Source organism: Pecten maximus, chromosome 19 (assembly GCF_902652985.1).
Source record: "Pecten maximus chromosome 19, xPecMax1.1, whole genome shotgun sequence".
Classification (NCBI taxonomy): Eukaryota; Metazoa; Mollusca; class Bivalvia; order Pectinida; family Pectinidae; genus Pecten; species Pecten maximus.
Window position 1 is genome coordinate 3,919,080 of NC_047033.1, and position 22,779 is coordinate 3,941,858.

Genomic DNA, 22,779 nt, shown 5'->3' on the forward strand with positions numbered 1-22,779 from the left:
ACAGACATTGTCTTATGGTAAAGAGCCCTGCCACTTCTCTACTGTATACAGACCTTGTCTTAAGGTGGAGAGCCCCACCACTTCTCTACTGTATACAGACCTTGTGTTCAGGTACAGTGCCCCACCACTTCTCTACTGTATACAGACCTTGTGTTAAGGTAGAGAGCCCCACCACTTCTCTACTGTATACAGACCTTGTCTTAAGGTAGAGAGCCCCACCACTTCTCTACTGTATACAGACATTGTCTTATGGTAAAGAGCCCTGCCACTTCTCTACTGTATACAGACCTTGTCTTAAGGTGGAGAGCCCCACCACTTCTCTACTGTATACAGACCGTGTGTTAAGGTAGAGAGCCCCACCACTTCTCTACTGTATACAGACCTTGTGTTAAGGTAGAGAGCCCCACAACCTTTCTACTGTATACAGACCTTGTCTTAAGGTAGAGAGCCCCACAACCTTTCTACTGTATACAGACCTTGTTCTCTACTGTATACAGGCCTTGTCTTAAGGTAGAGAGCCCCACCACTTCTCTACTGTATACAGACCTTGTCTTAAGGTAGAGAGCCCCACCACTTCTCTACTGTATACAGGCCTTGTCTTAAGGTAGAGAGCCCCACCACTTCTCTACTGTATACAGACCTTGTCTTAAGGTAGAGAGCCCCACAACCTTTCTACTGTATACAGGCCTTGTCTTAAGGTAGAGAGCCCCACAACCTTTCTACTGTATACAGACCTTGTCTTAAGGTAGAGAGCCCCACCACTTCTCTACTGTATACAGGCCTTGTCTTAAGGTAGAGAGCCCCACAACCTTTCTACTGTATACAGACCTTGTCTTAAAGTAGAGAGCCCCACAACCTTTCTACTGTATACAGGCCTAATAGTCTTATTGTGTAAATGATGTTTCCATGTTATTTTTGCTTTTATAAACAAGGAAATTCATAGGTTGGGGGCCATTTAAGAGAGATTTACAACAATTATTGATAATTTTGTAGGGATTATATTATAACCATGTAATACCTCAGCTTCATCAATCTCATCGATCCAGTCCTCTGTAAACCCATCATCGGATGGAAGACCTCGATGGCGTCCTATAAATGGGATTGAAAAGAGCAGGCATGATAGATGACTCTAAAATTTTCCTAAGAAAATGATACAGAAATTAATACATGTTTGTAAATTGAACTTTGACCCTGAGGTGTAGTCTTGTTTCTGATACAAAACTGGAGACAAACTAACCTGGCTATCAGATGCACTTTTTAATTTCTATGGAGATAAACTTTGTTACAGTTGCTATGGTAAAACTTACTAAGGAAATAAACATACATAAAATGGAGATGTACATAACGATGACTGTTATTGACTATGGTTGCTATGGAGATGTAATGTAATGTAATGACTATGGTTGCTATGGAGATGTAATATAATGACTGCAGTTGCTATGATGATGTACTGTAATGACGATGGTTGCCATGAAGATGTACTCTAATGACTATGGTTGTTATGGAGATGTACTGTAATGACTGCAGTTGCTATGATGATGTACTTTAATGACTATGGTTGCTATTATGATGTACTGTAATGACTATGATTGCTATGATGATGAACTGAACTATAATGACTACAGTTGCTATGGAAATTTACTTTCGCTAACTATGGTTGCTATGGCAGTGAAATATAATTGCCATGATAATGTACTGTAATGACTACAGTTGCTATGGAAATTTATTGTCAATGACTATGGTTGCTATGGTGATGAACTATAATTGCCATGATAATGTACTGTAATGTCTATGGTTGCTATGGAAATTTACTGTCAATGACTATGGTTGCTATGGCGATGAACTATAATTGCCATGATGATGTACTGTAATGGCTATGGTTGCTATGGAAATATACTTTCAATAACTATGGTTGCTATGGCAATGAAATATTATTGCCATGATGATGTACTGTAATGTCTATGGTTGCTATGGAAATTTACTTTCAATAACTATGGTTGCTATGGCGATGAACTATAATTGCCATGATAATGTACTGTAATGACTATGGTTGCTATGATGTACTAACGAATGAACTGTCCTGGGGATGGTCGCTTGCCTCCAGTGAATGGGTCACTTTTGTACGGCCTGTCCTTGCGTTCCCTGCGTTTCTGTAATGCTTCAGGAGTACTGACGGACACATCAGACGATGATCGGTATACATTCTGAACGATAAAATTAGACTAGGATTAACAAAATGCTTAATTTGATTACTTTAAATTGAATCAAGTAAAAGGCTAATATTGAATATCTTTAACAGAACTTGAACTGAAATATACTGCTAATTATTATGAATCATAAGATGATTATTTCAGAAACAGCATCATTCGCCTATCTGCCTATATAAAAATGAATTTCAATATTTACAGCTAAACTTTGAGCTTATAATTATAAGTCCAAGACATGTCATAGAGAAATCAAATACACCCTGCTTAATGACTTGTGTGCCCACAACTACCCTCAACTGATTATAAGTTTTCTAAAGCACACATTTAATAGGATAGTAGCATATCTATAGGTATTTTCAGCACAATTTTGCCTGAACAAAAAAATAGATAAAAAAAACCCCACCAAAATGTCATAATTGAAATTTAAAAAAAACAAAAAAAACCCAAACACTTTACTCATCTAGATGACTTGCATTACTCAAAGCAAAGCTCTATTTCAAAAAATCTGAATCCATGTTAACATGTACCCGGTATATTATGAAAGTGCAGTTCAGTACTAAAACATCAAACAATTTAGATATTCAAACAATTTATATATGGCATAGTTATTGTACCTTAGTAGAGTCAAATGTGGCTGCAGAATAATTGTTTTCAAACTCTGTCCCACTTCTTGGCTGCTCGTTGCCACAAGGTCTGTAAATATTATCAATACTAGTCGGTAGCCATGACGAAGGTTTGTTGCTCGTGTCAGAAGCAACAGATTCCGACGTCGACATGAACGACTGGTCACTATGGTTACAAGATTCTTGCGTTGCTGTTTCTTCTTGATCAGACAGAGGAGAGTTTAACATAGGTTCTGGAAACACAAACGTTGAATCCTCACATTGAACAGGTGATGTTATAGACGGAAAGTTAAACTGATTTAGCTTCTCCGAGAAAAACGGACTCTCCGGGAAATAAAAAGTGCCATCATCACTAGGACTGTTATTGTCTGAAGCTGGGACATCAACAACATTAAAAGGTCCAGTTTCATTTAGTGATCTTGACAAAAACGGAACATACGATGTTTCAGTTTCAGTTTTCAATACTGGTGATTTCATAGCTTCTGTGATATCATCAGATTGCATATAAAGTGTGGGCGGTTCACTGTCAGGTAATGACGGTAAAAGGATTGAGGGAGGTGGGCGAGAGGGCAGAGGTGGAGTTGAGGGCTCATTGGGAGGGGAATTAGAGGGTAGAGGTGGAGAAGGCGGATACAAATTCTCAGTGTCATTTCTTCCCAGACTAGATGATTTCACCTCGGATATGATCTCCTGCACATGTGACACTTGTTCACTATCCAGAGATCGTGAAGTCAACAAAACTGATGGTGATTCCGTTGATTTTAGATTACAGTCACTCTTTGTGCGAGAAACTCTCGGTGGGCGAGTAGGCAATTTCCGTTTTCGTGGCCTTATACCAGTTTGCACAACCTGTGACCTTGAGGGGTCATTGACTGGCCTTGACCTTGGTACAGGTCGAGGAGGAGTGTCAGGTTTTGTCTGGCGTTTTTGTATCCGGGGAAGAATTTTAGGCTTTTCAGGACTCAACGGTTTATCACAAATTGAATTGTCTTCTTTATTTTGATTTTGATCCTCACTTTTCCCCCCGATAGTGCTTGTTGTGTTAGATGGACCAGTGTTTATCATATCTATCACAATTTTATTTCCATTTGAACCCTCCAGACAGGTGTCCGGACTGCCAGGTGGCTTGGTCAAGGTCACTGTTTCAATGTCACCGAAAAAATCTTCTGGAACACATGTAGCACTGTTTAGTGTTTCCGAGAAACCTGTTTCCGAATCTAGGACTTTTTTCTCAGGAAACAGACCACAGTCTCTATCACATAGTGATCTTTTGTCAGGTAATTGAATATCATCGGTACTTGACTCAGAAGGAACTTCTAAAGTGATGAAATTGTTTTTGTCTCTAGAAGATTCCTGTTGAGAATTGAAAGTGAAGGTATCCTCCCTCATGCTACCTGAGGGACTTGAGGAGCTTGAAGGTTTATGATGAGTACTTATATTGCACATTTGTTTTGTGGTTGGGACATCCAAATCTTCTAGCACTAACATTTCACCCTTACCAAGGTCAAGGTCATGTCTTTCAATGTCACAATCCTCAGAGCTGTTTCTTTGGAGACAGATGTTTATTGGTGGTTTTTTGCTGGAAATCAAATCAGAAACCTCTTCATCATCAAAAACTTCATCTGACATCTGTGTTTCCATTGAACTTCCCATTAATGCAAGGACAATATCCTTAGGTATCTCACTGTCACTGATTTTCTCTGTTGGCATAGCACTAGTTACCTCCCCTGAATTATGTTGACTTGACTCACTTGGATCACATCCTTCCTCTCTAGGGAAGGAAACACTGGTTATCTCCCCTGAATCATGTCGAATTGACACACTAGGAGTCTCTACCTCAGCAGGGACAGAAGCACTGGTTATCTCCCCTGAATCATGTCGAATTGACACACTAGGAGTTTCTACCTCTGGAGGGACAGAAACACTGTTTATCTCCCCTGAATTAATTAGACTTGACACACTAGGAGTCTCCACCTCAGTAGGGACAGAAACACTGGTTATCTCCCCTGAATCATGTCGATTTGACACACTAGGAGTCTCTACCTCAGCAGTGACAGAAACACTGGTTATCTCCCCTGAATTATTTAGACTTGACACACTAGGATTCTCCACCTCAGCAGGGACAGAAACACTGGTTATCTCCCCTGAATTATGCTGAATTAAAACATCAGGTGTCTCCTCCTCAGGTGCAGGGAAAGAAATACAAGTTACCTCCCCTTCATTTTTTACTTTGTCTCTTGTTATGGAATGTAATTCCTCAGAATTATCCAAAGATATCTGTGAATCACTTAAATCTGGAATACTCTCTGCTGAGTTGCACTGTTCTAATGATGGTATTTCACCCTTTTCTCTAGCGACAGATGTCGAAGCTATCTCTCTCGCCTCCAGCTGACATGGCATTGAACCCTGTACATCAAGAACTGATTCACAATTTCCAAAAGCATGTGTATCAACTTGCTCACTGGTCTGAATAGTAACTGTCTCTGGTGTCACTTGCTCCAGTCTTTCAACAATGTTTTCTTGCACTTTTTGTTCGTCCTCATTAATCGGCTGTAACTGATCTGCAGAATCAGAGTTTTCGGAGGAAACTGCAGTGATCAGAACTGAAGCTTCTGCCAAACTCTGAGAGGACACTTCTGGTAAACGAACAGCACTCTGATTATTGTTTAACAAGGATTTCGCTTCCTTTGCATATTGATGGCCACTTGCAATACGCATTTGCCTCTGTTTTCTAAATTCTGAAAAACTTGGCACATTGAATTTTTGTCTTTTGCCTCTGCTATAAATGGCTGTTACGGCTTGGGTCCTTTGGCCATTAATAGTTACCTCCTTTCTGATTCCCGAAAGTTCATCCACAATATCTTGAACTTCCTGTCCACTGCTTATTGACACACGTCTTCGTCTTTGTTGCCCTGTATCCTTAGCTTGGCCTTGACTATAATGCTTTTCATTCCTTTTATCTGCCGTAGAAAATGAGGCTGACTTCCCATTATTACTAAGAGGGTTATCAAAAGTTTGTGATAAGTCTATATTCGTAAGATCTACATTCGAATATGCTTTACGCATGCCACCACTGAAAACTCCTCCACGCTGTTTATAAATCCGCTCAAGTATGTTCTCATGATTTTGTCCGAGATATTTTTGAAACAGATTGTTACTAAGTAGTACATCAAATCTTGAAGAAACTGGCACACGCGACAGAGCGTTCTTACGCGAATTTGTCCGATGCACTCTGCCTTTTTCCGACAAATCATCCCCATCATCATTGGCCTCACTGTCATTCAAGTGTTTCAATTGTCTGACATTTTTACTTGCCTTGGCAACAATTTTGCGTGAGAAAACACCCTGGACAACGGGCGTATCCGACCTTGCATTGCCTACAACATGTGCACTTGCCACAGAGACAGGCATACTGTCAATCATATCCTGATCTACCTGCTCATCTGCGTCATCCATGTTTTCCTTGTCCTCACGTGGTTGTCCAATGTTACTTACTAGGTTTCATATTTCTGTCATGCATTTCGTCGAGATTGTCTCCCCTTTCCTGAGTCATACTTCTCTGACCCCTAGAGTTCGCTGTTTGGCCAAAACAATGGCTCTGCCTTCTATCTCAACACCATTCTCAGAAGTATGACATCCTTGTCCTTGAACCGCTGTGTCTTTAACCTCGGAGCTGTTATGATATTTACTGTTAGAGTCATCCTGATCGATCGTCTCATTTATACATTTATGTCCACCATCAACATTTGAGCTCATCAACTGACATGATCTTCAAAGCTTGTCGTCCATTTTTACAGCTCACTGAACCTTAAAAGACAGAAAAAAAAATTAACTACTTTGCTAATATCTCAATCAAAACAGTCAAGTTTTAAAGAGGATACAGTGTGCACACAACAAGGATCGCAGAGGGCTCCCATCGCCCACTATGGTGACCATTGAATGATATTTATTGGTTCATTGTAAGACTGATATTTTCTCTACCTTTGCCTTCTTTCCCTTTTTCCTCTTTTTTTTCTAAATAATCTGATAAAAAAGAAAAGAACTTTCTGAGAAATAGAGATAACAAACTTAAACCATCAAAATCCAAGATGGCTGCCTGTCGTCCATTTCGTTTTCCCAATCGAACCCAAAATTAAATGGAAACAATTAGGGACTAAGGGGGACCTACATGTTAAATATGAGAACGAATCCTTGGAGTATTTTTCAAGAAATAGCCATTACAACTTCAACTATCAAAATCCAAGATGGCCACTGGCCAGCAATTTTTCCCCCCAATTAAAATCAAAATTAATTGGGTACAACCAGGGACCAAGAAGAACCTACATATGAGGTTTGAGAGATATTCCTGCAGTTTTTCTCCAGAAATAACGATAACAAAATTCATTTATCAAAATCCAAGGTAGCCACCTGTCTGCCACCTTGATTTCCCTGATAAGACTCCAAATTGAAAGGGCACAACTAGGGACAGGTCTGCTGAAGTCACAAATAATCTCAATTTTAAGTATAACTGACATCAGATCATCTAAATCTGATTTCCACCACGGCCTGAATTGAGTAACACCAGCCAATATGACATGAACATCACAATTGATCAATGTAGATTTACTCAGAATTCAGGAAACTCTTAATCACTTAATCAATGTGTGTAGCAGACTGCTGAATTTCTAAAGCAGTGTAAGTCAAAATGCCTGAACATACTTTAATACATATTTTTCTGGATATAAGATCATGCTTGGGGATAAGCCAATTGTACCAATTTCTAGTAAAATTTCAAATCATTAAAATTCTGACCAATCAGAGGACTCCATTTCACTACCATCAATCAAGCTTTTGGAAACTGTTGTCGCCTAATACACCTATAGCTACTAACTATTTCATAAACACTGGACAATTCAGTACTTTCAGTACTTTGATTTAGTATTTCAATTAAAGTACGCCAAGGCACTCCTAAGGCAGTCAACCTTTGTCAGTGAAAATGAAGTTTTCATATTAACATTTCAAATTTTAGGAAGAAAAAGAAGTCGGAAAAATAAAAATAATACTGAGAAACAGAATAAAAACAAAAAATCCATAAATGAATAATTTTCCATTTTGATGTTTGACAAATCTGGCTGAAATGTACATCAAACTAATATCTAAATATTTGAAATATTCAAAGCATTTCTGTAATCTCCTTATACTGTCGAGGACAGTCTAACTTACCTACCTAAGTACTTAGTTATTGATAGGACTTCCGTCCTTTGTTATAAGTCCCTATTGTTATCGTATCTATTTTTTACCTGTGTGTTTGTAGTAATTGTTGATTGGAACCTCTAGATGTTTATTTTCACCTGAAGTTTGGCAGAAATTCAAGAAAAGCTTCAGCAAGTCAAGCAAAAATCATAAACCATTAAGCTATGTTTAGCACTAAACTGTATTGTTGAAATGTTAAAAATGTTCTCGTTTTGAATAAACTTTTTACCATATAAAGAATTCTTTTGATTTACTTGTTTGTTTTTTGTTTCTTTTATAGACAATGTATATATATAATTTGAATTGATTGAACTTCTGAGTTTTTGGAACAAATAAATGAACAATTGAAAAATAAAAACTGCCTGCATGGAAAATGTCAAAAGCTTCACTACTGCTGTTGTCCAGAAATTGTAAATGCATAGCATCAAAAAGGATTACTAGATTTTAAACGGAGGCAACTTGTTATTCTTAAGACTTAATCAGTAAGTCCTTGAGTATTGGGAACCTAATGAATGGAATGTCCTGGAAGGGAGAGGGGGATAATTCAGAATTAGTTTTAATTATCATATCCCTGACCTGTTCTGCCATGAAATACGTGATCCCATCATCAATCTTGTAAGACACATGTAATATTTAACACTATTGTGAGGTCATCAATGATTTATGATGTCACAATTTACCATATGACATCGATAGAGAAACACAGACAGCCAAGGTCAAAGTTCACCTGCCTTATATCATAATTCGTTTGAGTTTTCACAAAATATTACAGACATGCCTCACTTATGGCATATCAAATTAATGACAGTCGCGAGTGAATTTGAAGATTTCACATCTACTATTTTATGTACAAGATTTTGCTCTATATTCGTACAGGGTTCTGATCATGATTTGAACATGACAATCAGTGAAAATCGGTGTAACTAACAAAGAATGGAAATGATGTAATTGCACACAATGTCGGGTCAGGTGGCACAGTGGAAACACTTGCCTTTCACCTAGGCGGCCGGGGTTCAATATCACTATCGCACGTGAAAAGGTATGGTGTCACGTGCCCAACCGCATGGGTTTTCCTCGGGTACTCTGGTTTCCTCCCATACTAAGACCCCTCCTGCGCTTCCAACGGGCTAACAAGCGTGATTTTTAGAAGTTGATATCACTTGTTTCGCAATTGATGCAAAATGATTTAAGTTAGAGTTTGAAATACAGGTGATGTTGCACCAGCAATCACATTACCAACAGGTGTATTCAAATCTAAATCAAGATTTTAACAATAATTTCTTCAAAAATTAACAATAAAGTTTGCTTTTTGGCTAATTTAAAAAAATAAATCAAAAAAACCATTTTGTGTGTGTTTTTACTAGATATATTTTTAAAATTTGTAACAGAGTTGTACAAATTTACATTTTTGTTGTTTTAAATTCAGTTTGTATCGTCTGTGAATTCATCAAATTTATTGACAAGATTTCAAAAAATGTATTGGTTAGAATAACAGGCTAATATTCAATTAGTAAATACCTCTTTTGTTTGCAGATTAATGGTAAGACCAGGCTACATGTATGTATTGTTACTTCCATTTAAGCAATTAACAACTGAAATATAATTAAAACCATGTATCTTAAATTACCAAATCTATTTACCTGGTCGTAATAGGTATAACACCTCTTTGATTTTTTAAATCTTCGTTAAAATTCCAGTATTTTATGGCGTGTATCAATTAATGATATACAACTAATTAATGAAATAAAACTCATAATTGATTCAAGAAACACCTTACAAAATGGCGTACTCTTGAAACAATGGCTATATATAGGCTTGACATTCAGTCCCCTGACAAAGTTGTACAACAACTTAGAAAGCATTCTATGAATTTCAAAAATATACATTTCATAGATTTTATACTTACTGTGTAAATAATGTTCAGATTTATCCCATGTTTCCATTTAAAACAAACATCCAAATTTGGTAATTAATGAGTTGATTAGGTTCACATCCTAGACATAGGATTTTTAAAAGCCGGCAGGTCTTCTACCCTCCATGGGTGTCTGCCAAGTCTACCGAGCTGGAAACTGTCTATAGAACTGGGCCTATCATTTATACCGTTTTAACATTTTTACAACCCTGTGTTTTTGATATCTAGCTAGATGTTCTGAAGTAAACTAACATGTGAAATCACTTTAAAAGGATATTTCCAGATAATATATATACTGACTGTAGTTTGAATGTATTTTATTTAGCTGATTTCGATTGACCCTACTTGACCCTTGTTTGAAATTAGTTGACTGTAATTGACCCTACTTGACCCTACATGACTGTAATTGACCCTACATGACTGTAATTGACCCTACATGACTGTAATTGACCCTACATGACTGTTATTGACCCTACATGACTGTAATTGACCCTACATGACTGTAATTGACCCTACTTAACCCTTGTTTGAACATAGTTGACTGTAATTGACCCTACATGACTGTAATTGACCCTACTTGACTCTTGTTTGAACATAGTTGACTGTAATTCACCCTTCTTGACCATAATTTGAAAGTAGTTGACTGTAATTGACCCTACAATTAACATTATGGCCCAATAGGGTTAATTTGCTGATTTTGAACCGACTTAGACTACTACATCCTACTTCAACATAGGTCACTCATGATCAGGTGAATGATGGTTAACCACCTGTAACCTTTAGATGTACCTGTGCCTCGACAATTATATTAACATTGATATAAATTGTCTTTTCAAAAATAATATTTACATTAACAAGTACCTGTTTCAAAGGTCAAGGAATGCGTCACCTCGGAATAAAGATAAAAACTTCAACCTTTTGACTACTGCTCTGGTGTGAAATATATTTCCTGTAAATCACACATATACTTTTCATATCCTTCTACAATATACTTCGTCTTATATGGAAAGTACCTAATACAAAATCTAATACATTTAAATAAAACTAAATAAATCTTTAAAAATATATAAATAAAAACCCAACATATCGTTAGCCCACTAACCTCTATATCACTAACACTTTTATACACCTGATTTAAATATCTTGTTCCCGATTTAAGATTACAGTCTACTTCATAATTTTGTTTTGTTTCTGATATTGTTACCAAAGAATGATTTAAAAATTATGGTCTGGTATTTCATAATTTCATCTTGTTCCCGATATTTATACCGAAGAATGAAGACTATATGGTCTATTTCGTAATTTTGAGGAATATTCATGCATGTCTTTTCTTCTCAAAACTGCAGAAATCTGAACCAATTAAAAAGCAACCCTAAAAGTAAAATAAAATATATGAAGATCTATAAATAAAAATTAATTGTGGCATCTAACTGTTTTTATTTAACATCTAATGCATTGGTGATATACTGATGTATGCAATAATGAATTAGCATACTTCAAAAGCTTTAAAAAAAAGTTTTAGAAAACATTATAAAGAAAGTTTAATTAGTAGAATTAGCAGAATGCTTTTAGTGCAGAAAATAGAGTGTTTAATTTTTGCTTGTCAAATGGGCTTATTGTAGGATACACATGGCCTAATGGGCTTATATTGTAGGATAAACATGGCCCGATGGGCTTATTGTAGGATAAACATGGCCCGATGGGCTTATTGTAGGATAAACATGACCCAATGGGATTATTGTATGATAAACATGGCCCAATGGGATTATTGTATGATAAACATGGCCCAATGGGATTATTGTATGATAAACATGGCCCAATGGGCTTATATTGTAGGATAAACATGGCCCAATGGGCTTACTGTAGGATAAACATGGCCCAATGGGATTATTGTATGATAAACATGGCCCAATGGGCTTATATTGTAGGATAAACATGGCCCAATGGGCTTATATTGTAGGATAAATATGGCCCAATGGGCTTATATTGTAGGATAAACATGGCCCGATGGGCTTATTGTACGTAGGATAAACATGACCCAATGGGCTTATATTGTAGGATAAACATGGTCCAATGGGCTTACTGTAGGATAAACATGGCCCAATGGGATTATTGTATGATAAACATGGCCCAATGGGCTTATATTGTAGGATAAACATGGCCCAATGGGCTTATTGTACGTAGGATAAACATGACCCAATGGGCTTATATTGTAGGATAAACATGGCCCGATGGGCTTATTGTACGTAGGATAAACATGACCCAATGGGCTTATATTGTAGGATAAACATGGCCCAATGGGCCTATTGTACGTAGGATAAACATGACCCAATGGGCTTATATTGTAGGATAAACATGGTCTAATGGGCTTACTGTAGGATAAACATGGCCCAATGGGCTTATATTGTAGGATGAACATGGCCCGATGGGATTATTGTAGGATAAACATCGGACAACAGGCTTATTGTAGGATAAATATGGCCCAATGAGCTTATTATAGGATAAACATCGGACAACAGGCTTATTGTAGGATAAATATGGCCAAATGGGCTTATTGTAGGATAAATATGGCCCAATGGGCTTATATTGTAGGATGAACATGGCCCGATGGGATTATTGTAGGATAAACATCGGACAACAGGCTTATTGTAGGATAAATATGGCCAAATGGGATTATTGTAGGATAAATATGGTATGTTATACCAATCTACTTATGATATAATATGTATGCTATGACACTGCCACAGAGCAAAGCATAGCTGGTCTACAACAATAGGTAACTGTAGATATATTTTACTCGACAAGCAACGATCAAACTTTAAAAACCAGTGTACTATACATAAATATATAACAATAGAATTTTAGAATGTCTACAGCCATTTGGTACATCAAAATATTCAAACAATACCGATATCTCTATTGATACATATTATCTACCTCCAATATACAAATACACAACACAGGACTGACGTTTGTCTTTTGAGAAGGCACAGGTCTGCCGTTTGTCTTTTGAGAAGGCACAGGTTGTGCTTTGTGTCTCGATGTCTGAGGGCAAGGTTCTTGTACAATGTGTATAAGGCATATTGTTTCTTTCAATCAATAGTACTTGAATCTGATCAGGAAAGATCGACTACCGGTACCGTAATTATATATATCAGTATGATAATTACATGTAAGGCATTTTTTTATCAGAACTTTGAGTATTCAAACTAGGTAGTGTAAATTTCAGAAATGAAGTATCCTCAGCTTAATTCAACACTATTTAATTTTTGAAATTAAAATTAATGCCAATTAACTGATCTGAAAAAACTATATTTCAAAGAAGCTGATTATCAAATCAATTAAATGTTATATATGTAAATGTTCAAATTGAAGATGTGGAGGTGTATTAATTATGACAGCGATGTCCTTCATTAATCGGTTTTTCTAGTTCTAGCTGTGGTAGATGCACCGATATCACCACCTACGTACCAGCAAGCTGTGCCAAGTCAAAAAGTTCCTGGTACTGTAAATCCATTTTCTCAGTTATAAAATGTATGTGTTTTAACAATCTAGTTAAAGGGACATAACCCTTGTAATACTTCATCCTGATGCAGGCAAATCTTTTCTCATCAAACCTTAAAATCCATCAAGTTTCTGTATTTTTATTATCATGTCTGAGATCAATGTTTCATAGCTAAAACACCTAACACATACAAATTCACCAAAATACCTTCTTTCACTGAAGGCTTGAAATACAAGATAATTACGAAAAATACAACGAAGTCAACAACAATCTGACAGCTACGGAAAGTTTGCTGCTTAAGATCCTGAAGATCTGTTACGAGATTACTGTACTCAATCACAAATATAAGAGGCATTCTCATCAATAGCTAAAATGGCTTTAACTCTACAGCATTGCTCGACTTATTGTATATTTTTCGTTACAGCCGACTAATTTCTGAGATCTTACGATATCAAAACAACATTATACCATTTAAAAATTTGCTCCCGATATCAAATGTCAAAACAGGAATTCTAACCACATACTGTTGACAGAAACATCACCCAAATTATCTGTCAAATCTTTAATCATGCGGCCAATCAACAAATCGTTCAAGAAAGAAAACTATTCAAATTCTAGCACGGCTTAAATTTTACAGGGCTAATCTAAGAACACAATTAGTATATTACTTCCTAAACTTGCCAACATCCGAAGTACAAATAGTGATTCTGATTAGTGTGGAAAAGAGGACTTCATTTAATAAATAAACAAATAAATAAAAAGATAAATAAATGAATCTATTTATTTATTTATCTCTCTATTTATTTATCTATTTATCTATCTATTTATTTCGTAAAACTTTTCTGAATATTTCAATTTCTTAAGATTTCAAAAGTGAAAGATGTCATTTAATTAAAAGACAATTTTTTTTTTTGTAAATCTTTTATGTGAGTAATATAAATGATAAAAGATTGTGAAGATAGACAATTAAAAAAACCAAATGCAAGTGCACATGGTGACTGCACATTTGGAGCTTAACTAAATACCAATGAACCTAATATTTAAGAAGTTTGTATACTAGAAGAATTAGTTATTAATCTCTGTTTTTCTACACTCAACTGACCTTACAACCATGATGTCCAAATTAAGAAGTGTTTTCAGTGTTAATAATCATTTATAGATTTAATCAAATTTAACATACAAATACAAGGTATTACCTTTCAATAAACTTCTCCTTCATTTCCGACCGCTCGCCTCTGGCAAGGGACACAATCCAAATTCAAATCTGAAATATAGATATAAAAAAATAAGTTCACGTGTATTTCTAAAGCTTTTTTGTCTAAAAATGAAATTTCAATAAAAAGTACTTTATATATATTTCAAGAAGTCTTGTTATGAAAAGAGTCACAGTGAGGTAGTCACCTGCTACTACTACAAAGGGATATTGATTAATTTTGTTAATGTCCAATTAACAGCCTGGTTCACTTAAAGAACATGCCTGGTTTTAGAGGTGGAGGAAAGCTAGAGTACCCAGAGAAAAACCACCAGCCTACGGTCAGTATCAGGCAACTGCCCCCATGTGGGCTTCGAACTTGCAATGGTAAAATATTTGGGTTACTCTGAAGGATGTTTCGTCTTTATCATGATCCTATTGACACTAAGTTCAAACTTAGAAATACAGGATGTATATCATAGGGTAATAAACCAACCAAAACAAAATAGTTTCCCAATCAGATTCAAAAGCCTCTTTGGTCCTTATAAATTATAAGGAGTTCTCTCCCTTGTACTCCATTTTGGAGATATGTCTATATATCATATTCTGTTGTTTACAACTCAGTTTAAATGCTGTCAATTAAACTTGTTATTATTCAATAACAGCAAAACTAGAATTGTAAGCCAAAGGCTAACTTAATCACATAGCTCCAATATACAAATTCATGTAAAGAAATTATTAAAGGGACACAACTCCTAAAAAAACCTGTTGAAATGAAAAATATGTCAAAACCTTAAGTACCAATAATAAGTATATCAAGTCCATAAACAAACTGTCCAAAAAATAAGGAGTTTTAGGGACAGACAACCTGATTCCAGTATTTATATGTCACCACCTGTTGCCACATACAAATTTTGGCAGCATAATGGGGATGGCCATATAGGCCTGAAATGAGCATTTATACATACATCTGAAACGAATACTGCATATACATGTATACCGTTGATTTATGATATTTACATTACATATCATACATGAATATTTACTTTCATATGTGAAAAACAGCAGTGAATGTTTTCTGATCTATAACAGCCTCTGTACATGTGTTCACACTGTAATCGAGGTGCCTTGCATTGGTTGTATAAAATTACTTTACACAAGGACAAAGTTTTAAGTTCAGGTGTCCTAAATGAACCTGGAACGATAAACGTACTACCCAATATATTAATTTGGAAGTACCTACTCCGGAAAGTCGCCCTCTCACCTGGCCCTCGTTATCTACCTGTATAAACAAGATTGATACCTGTTTATAGACTCTATCTCCTGCTAAAGTATGGTACTTCAATCTTTTGGTGGAATGAAAGTCACAGAATGACACAATAAAATAATAAAATAGAGATATTGTTTTATGGATCCTAGTCTGAATGACTGACATTCTATCAACTTTGATATATTGTAGTTTATGGATGATAGAATTATATCTTGCTATATCAGAACGAAATTGAGCCGACTGACCCATATTGGAATCACACATCTGTACATAAAATATCTTCAAATTTCTTTTCAAGGTCTTTTACATGATCCTTGAGTGTATTTTTGACTCGGGGTCACTCTCCAGAATGTTTTGACTCTTGTGAACTTAAGCTATTATCCAATTAAAACAAAAAACGTCATTGGCACAAGCGACAATGAAACAGCTGTCACACGGTTGTGAATATACTTTCAAAACAAAATTCTAGAATTTCTTCAGGATTTTGATCTGGTTAAACCAAATTCAAAGCAATTTCAAGATTCTACTTAATTTATTAAGGAAACTGCCATAGAGAATAAAGGACATATTTTACCTGAAAGATTTTTTCAATATGTAATAAAATGCTTCACACTTTCAATGAATGCATGATTTTAGTGTTAATCAAATAATTTCTTGCAAAAAAGTAATATCAACTTAAATTGCTCACTCTTGTTGGCCTGGTCCGTAGCCTGCAAGGGTGAAAACTGGAGCACCCGAACAAAACCCACATTGTCGGGCAGGTGACTATCATACCTTTTCATGTCCGATCAAGAAATTAAACCCGACCGTAGTTTACTGTAAACGTACATATTTTAGCGGTAATCTTATTTTAGTGATTTTGGCGGCGAGAGAATTTCGCCAATTTTTGGTTGCCCTTCTGGTAGTTTATCTGCAATGTTTTGTATCGCAAGCATTGTCGGAGTGTAATTTATCATTTTGTTACCTGTTTTAATTAGCTTTAGTGCTAAAATTTGAGCACGCTAAAATAAGTATGGTTTTAGTAACTTGTTGACATGACGTGCCCATTGCAGGAGCATGTGAGGTTGGCAATGTAAAGGTATGGGGTCACCTGATTGATCATGTGACTGGTTTTCAATGTAATGGTATGGGGTCACCTGATTGATCATGTGACAGGTTTTCAATGTAAAGGTATGGGGTCACCTGATTGATCATGTGACTGGTTTTCAATGTAATGGTATGGGGTCACCTGATTGATCATGTGACTGGTTTCACACCCCTCCCCCCAAACAAGTCCTGTTTCAATCTGGTTCAATTGTTTCATAATTTTTTGTACGAAAATATATTCAAGTTTGATGTAAAAAGATTAAAATAATGATACTCAGGTTGTCATTTGTGTACAAAGTTATGAATTTGATGACTATTCCAAGCGTAATTAAGCAAGCTATCAGAGATTGAGAGGCTTCCTTGGAACCTTCAATTAGAACCTGGGTCATGATGGATGGAGAAGTGTAAAAATGGGAGTATAGGTCACCTTACTAGCTCACAGGTTGATGAATGGATCCTTTAGCCTGGTGGTCGTATGTCAAAATAGAGAGCGAAAAGTCACCGGTTCAAACCCCAGACAGGATATTTACAATTATATCGTACCTATAGTTCTGTAACATGTGACAAATGTTCTTGTATCTTGTGTACAGTGTAATATCAAGCATTCGTAAATTATCAAGAGAGTAAAGTTATAAAGTGATCGGTGAGACAGTGGAAGGATATCGGTACAACATTTTACCTATAAACAATTTGACTGTCTGCCAAAACAGACAGAAAAAGTTAATTTGTAACAAATAGTGTACCTGTGTTTTTTCTTGGTATGCAGAGAATGTAGGGTATTGAAAAAATACACAGGTTTAATCTATCTTGGAATGTCAGATAATGACATTGGCTGAGTGAGATTAAGGAAGTGGGGAAACTCAAACTAAATTAATTCTATGTCCATCACGATTCTTCTGAGGGTCATTTTATGCTGAGGAGCTTTTTATCCTCGATGTCAAAGGTTGAAATTACAACAGAGCATTGCATTTACAAACTGCTTGGGAACACACTTCCTTTGAGTTGTAGAGATGAAATGGATAAATTCATTATGTGGGGAGCGTGACAATTTTTTTTAGATAATTGATAAAAAATGAGGTTGCAGTGTTCGAGTGGTAAAGGATCACTAGCCCTCCACCTCTGGGTTTGCGAGTTCGAAATCCAAGTGGAGCATGCTCAGTTGCCTGGTACTATCTAGTGCTTTTACAAACATGGTGATTATTCTGAACACCAATCCTGACACCAGTTATCTAAACAGGCTGTTATTGTATAAGACTTTGATGAAAGTTTTTTATTTAATATTTTCAATACAAAAAAGTTTTTAAGTTTAAATAAACTTATTTGAAATCCAACATAATGAAATACATAACCTAGCTTTTATTGAATATTTATTTCAGATTAATAGTCTTTTAAAAATAAACTTGATAAGTCTATTATGATTATTTTCACCATCTTTAATGTCCTTTAATGTTGATAAATTTAAAAATTATAAATTGAAAGGCAAAGATAATTTCATGTTGAAAATTGTGCAATTGGATTTTAAAATATCGTTAACAGGTTCTTCACATGCACAAGTTTACTCCTCCATAAGATATATACATATTTAAATACCATATGTAGGCATGTTAAAATCTATGGAATTAATTGTAAGGGTGATTGTAAAAATAATCAAATATTTTCAAGAATATCTGAAAGGAATCAATATGATACATTAAATTTGTGCTGTAAGATCCATCAAGCTAACCAATCTCATTGCAAAGTAAAACACAAGTTTGAAAAATTATTAATAAACCGGTTTCCAAAACTAGTTTCTGGAAATCAAAAAGACCTTAAAATTGAGTATGGTGAACCTTTGAATTTTATACAATAGTATAAGAGTTCTTTAAAATTTGAATAATGAAAATATAAATGCATCGATCATAAAAATATAGAAAAACTTCAATTATTACCAGTACTTAAATATATATACTAACACATATGTATGCTTATACATAAATCTTCATTATTATAAACAAACTTGTTTCCAAAACCAGTCCCTCAAATAATTCTTCATGTATAATTGGCTCTGAATGAACTGTATCCATCCTAAAATAAACGCAGGAGGCCAGCACATCAACTGTGATTTAAAAAATAGGGGTAGGCTTATTACAGGTGTGGGCTATTTGCAGGGGTAGGCTTATTACAGGTGTGGGCTAATTACAGGTGTGGGCTAAATATTACAGGTGTGGGCTAATTACTGGTGTGGGCTAAATATTACAGGTGCGGGCTTATTACAGGTGTGGGCTAATTATTGGTGTGGGCTTATTACAGGTGTGGGCTTATTACAGGGGTGGGCTAATTACAGGTGTGGGCCTATTACAGGTGTGGGCTAAATATTACAGGTGTGGGCTTATTACAGGTGTGGGCTAAATATTACAGATGTGGGCTAATTACAGATGTGGGCTAAATATTACAGGTGTAGGCTAATTACAGGTGTGGGCTTATTACAGGGGTGGGCTAATTACTGGTGTGGGCTTATTACAGGGGTGGGCTAATTACTGGTGTGGGCTAATTACAGATGTGGGCTAAATATTACAGGTGTGGGCTTAATTATTACAGGTGTGGGCTAATTACAGGTGTGGGCTTATTACAGGTGTGGGCTTATTACTGGTGTGGGCTAAATATTACAGGTGTGGGCTAAATATTACAGGTGTGGGCTAATTACTGGTGTGGGCTAAATATTACAGGTGTGGGCTTAATTATTACAGGTGTGGGCTAATTACAGGTGTGGGCTTATTACAGGTGTGGGCTAATTACTGGTGTGGGCTAAATATTACAGATGTGGGCTAAATATTACAGGTGTGGGCTAATTACTGGTGTGGGCTAAATATTACAGGCGTGGGCTAAATATTACAGGTGTGGGCTAATTACAGTTGTGGGCTAATTACAGATGTGGGCTAAATATTACAGGTGTGGGCTTAATTATTACAGGTGTGGGCTAATTACAGGTGTGGGCTTATTACAGGTGTGGGCTAATTACTGGTGTGGGCTAAATATTACAGATGTGGGCTAAATATTACAGGTGTGGGCTAATTACTGGTGTGGGCTAAATATTACAGGCGTGGGCTAAATATTACAGGTGTGGGCTAATTACAGTTGTGGGCTAATTACAGATGTGGGCTAAATATTACAGGTGTGGGCTTAATTATTACAGGTGTGGGCTAATTACAGGTGTGGGCTTATTACAGGTGTGGGCTAATTACTGGTGTGGGCTAAATATTACAGGTGTGGGCTTATTACCAGGCATGGGGTTATCACTTGATAAATATGGTAACACTACACTATTTCTACATGAATAATCAAAGTTAAAAGTTATGCATTGAAATTTGAAAATTGTTTAACATAGATTAAAATTGAAGAGATTGTTTAATATTGATGTGTAAGATGTATGCTGTAAACAAGTGTTTATGATTGATGTGGGGATGAAGACCTTGTCTGAAACACAACACATTATGGAAATGATGCACCTTGATTTGCATACGTTGCAGACAATTTTACGCATCATTATATAATATAGATAAACATGTTATTTGTGGTTCTAGAATCATTCTGACAATGTGTTAGGGAACTTTTAAAGATGGAAAATAGAATGCTTATGTGAATTCAGAATGGGGAAAAACATTCCTGACAGGAATCGAACCTGGGTCTCTGGTGTGATAATGCCTGGCTCTACCAACTGAGCCTTTGTATTATGATGCATGCTTGTTTGTTTGTTTGTTTTTGTTTACCATCCTATTAACAGCCAGGGTCATTTAAGGATGTGAAAAACCACCCGCCTACGATCAGTACTTGGCAACTGTCCCTCATAGGTTTCAAACTCGCAACCCAGCGGTGGAGGGCTAGTGATAAAGTGTCAGGACACCTTAACCACTCGGTGGAGGTCTTGTGATAAAATGTTGGGACACCTTAACCACTCGGCCACCGCGGCCCCATAACATGCTTCTTCAGCTGAGTGAGTGAGACTTAATATCACAGGACCCACCGACCTTTTCAACTATAAATTTGATACAATTAACCACAGGTTCATTTTTATTTTCAACTCTAAATAATTCTTATTATGTATCGTAACGATAATGTCTGGTTTATCCCTTAGTGAAATACACCCAGAATTGTATATCATTTGTTATGGTATAAACCAAAACTATATACATGCTCGCTCCTCAAGGCAAAGTCTTGAAGTCAACAACAAACAACTGTGTATTCGGTAAGTACTCATCCTAAGAGAAAACAAAAAGCATTAAGAAACAATATTTGGTAAACTGGAAGCTTTACAATAAATATTTAAAATTTCTCCATTGGTATGTATAAATTTCTTACCTACGTGTGCCATAACGGGTTCAAAAGTGTTCATTGAAGAGTTCTGTTTGATCTGGGTCATGCAAATGCTTTAAGTTTGATCTAATAACTGTGTAAGTATTTGTTGTTGTGAAAATATTTTGAGGAATGACCTTTAATGCTTCGGATTATTAACAAGCTTACAATAGTATCTTGGATTACCTCCCCTGTTCAGACCTGGTGGTCAGGATGAAATTTCACTAAAAAATGTGAAATGAAATAACTGGTGTTAAGGATGAAATGCAGTTTATCTCTCTAATGAAAAAAACAAGAATACTTCACTGTATCTATCGATACAAATTTACTTCATTGTTAATTACTATAGCAATATATTCTAAAACTTTTATACATATCGCCATCAAATAGTTACTAATTAGGTAACTTCATAATACTATTATATTTAAAACATTTTTGGGAAATAAAGAAATTGTAGGCAAAAAGTAATGTTTTTATTTCTCTTAAAAATTAGATGAAAACTACAGATGAAATGAAAACTTATTTATTTATAAGATCTTCATTACCTGCAGTAGAAATTTCAGAATTTTTCAATGAATGCTTATTAAGATAATCGAGCTGAAAAACATGTAGAGGTGTGCCGAAAACAATTAAAAACCAGTACTGTTATATGGAAAGAAAAAATAGAATTTTAATTTTAGTACTGTTTCTTTGTTCTTCAAGAAATAATTATGATAATTTTGTGTCGATGACATTTACACACTGTTCTGCATGGTAGATTAAGTGTGGAGTCATTGTGCTCTGGTGTGGTTGTTTCTGAACTTAATTCATTATTATGAATTATTCTACACATTTCTTCACAAACAATTGCTTGCCCACATAGACATATTCTTTGAATTACAAATTTGACAATTTTAAGTATTTCGATTACCCTAGTCCTAATTGTACAAAGATAATTTACACACAGTCATAATATAAACTTTCTTTTGTGTTGAAAGATTCTAAATAAAGAATTGTAAATTACATGTATGAAATTTTGTTTCAAATTCTGACAAAGAAAATGAGTAAATATGAAAAAGGCAGTGTTTAAATGAAGGGTATTGATTGTCAGTCAGTCAAGTATATTTCAGGTTTGTGTTGAGATAGAATTTTAGTCTTTCAATCTGACATGAAAATGTATCTTTTAAAGCTTCTGAACCTTTTATAAATTGAGTTTGTCATGAGTGACTTATAATGCTTAACACTATACAGCTAATGTCCCTTAATTTTTCTCTTGAAGGTGCTACTAAAAAACTTAAAGTAAAGGAACAGGATAAAAAAACCATGCCCTATCAGGATGCAAACCCAGGTCGCCAGTGTAATAGTCCACAGATTTACCTTCTGAGCCAAAGAAGCATGTCCTGTAAGCTGGGTGACAGAGACCATATCTAACACTATGTACAAG

General features: G+C 35.7%; 1 protein-coding gene across 2 annotated transcripts in view; it reads right to left on the reverse strand.

Annotated features, from left to right (window-relative positions):
- LOC117317583 overlaps positions 1-22,779 on the reverse strand; it is a 96,902-nt gene that overhangs the window by 30,037 nt on the left and 44,086 nt on the right. For both annotated transcript variants that reach the window (XM_033872425.1, XM_033872426.1), the window contains exons 3-6: positions 14,676-14,743; positions 2,822-6,637; positions 2,069-2,204; positions 1,019-1,089 (exon numbers count right to left, since the gene is read on the reverse strand). In XM_033872425.1, the coding sequence (XP_033728316.1) occupies positions 1,019-1,089; positions 2,069-2,204; positions 2,822-6,286 (3,672 nt within the window). In that variant the 5' untranslated portion in view covers positions 6,287-6,637; positions 14,676-14,743. The remainder of the gene's footprint in view (positions 1-1,018; positions 1,090-2,068; positions 2,205-2,821; positions 6,638-14,675; positions 14,744-22,779) is intronic.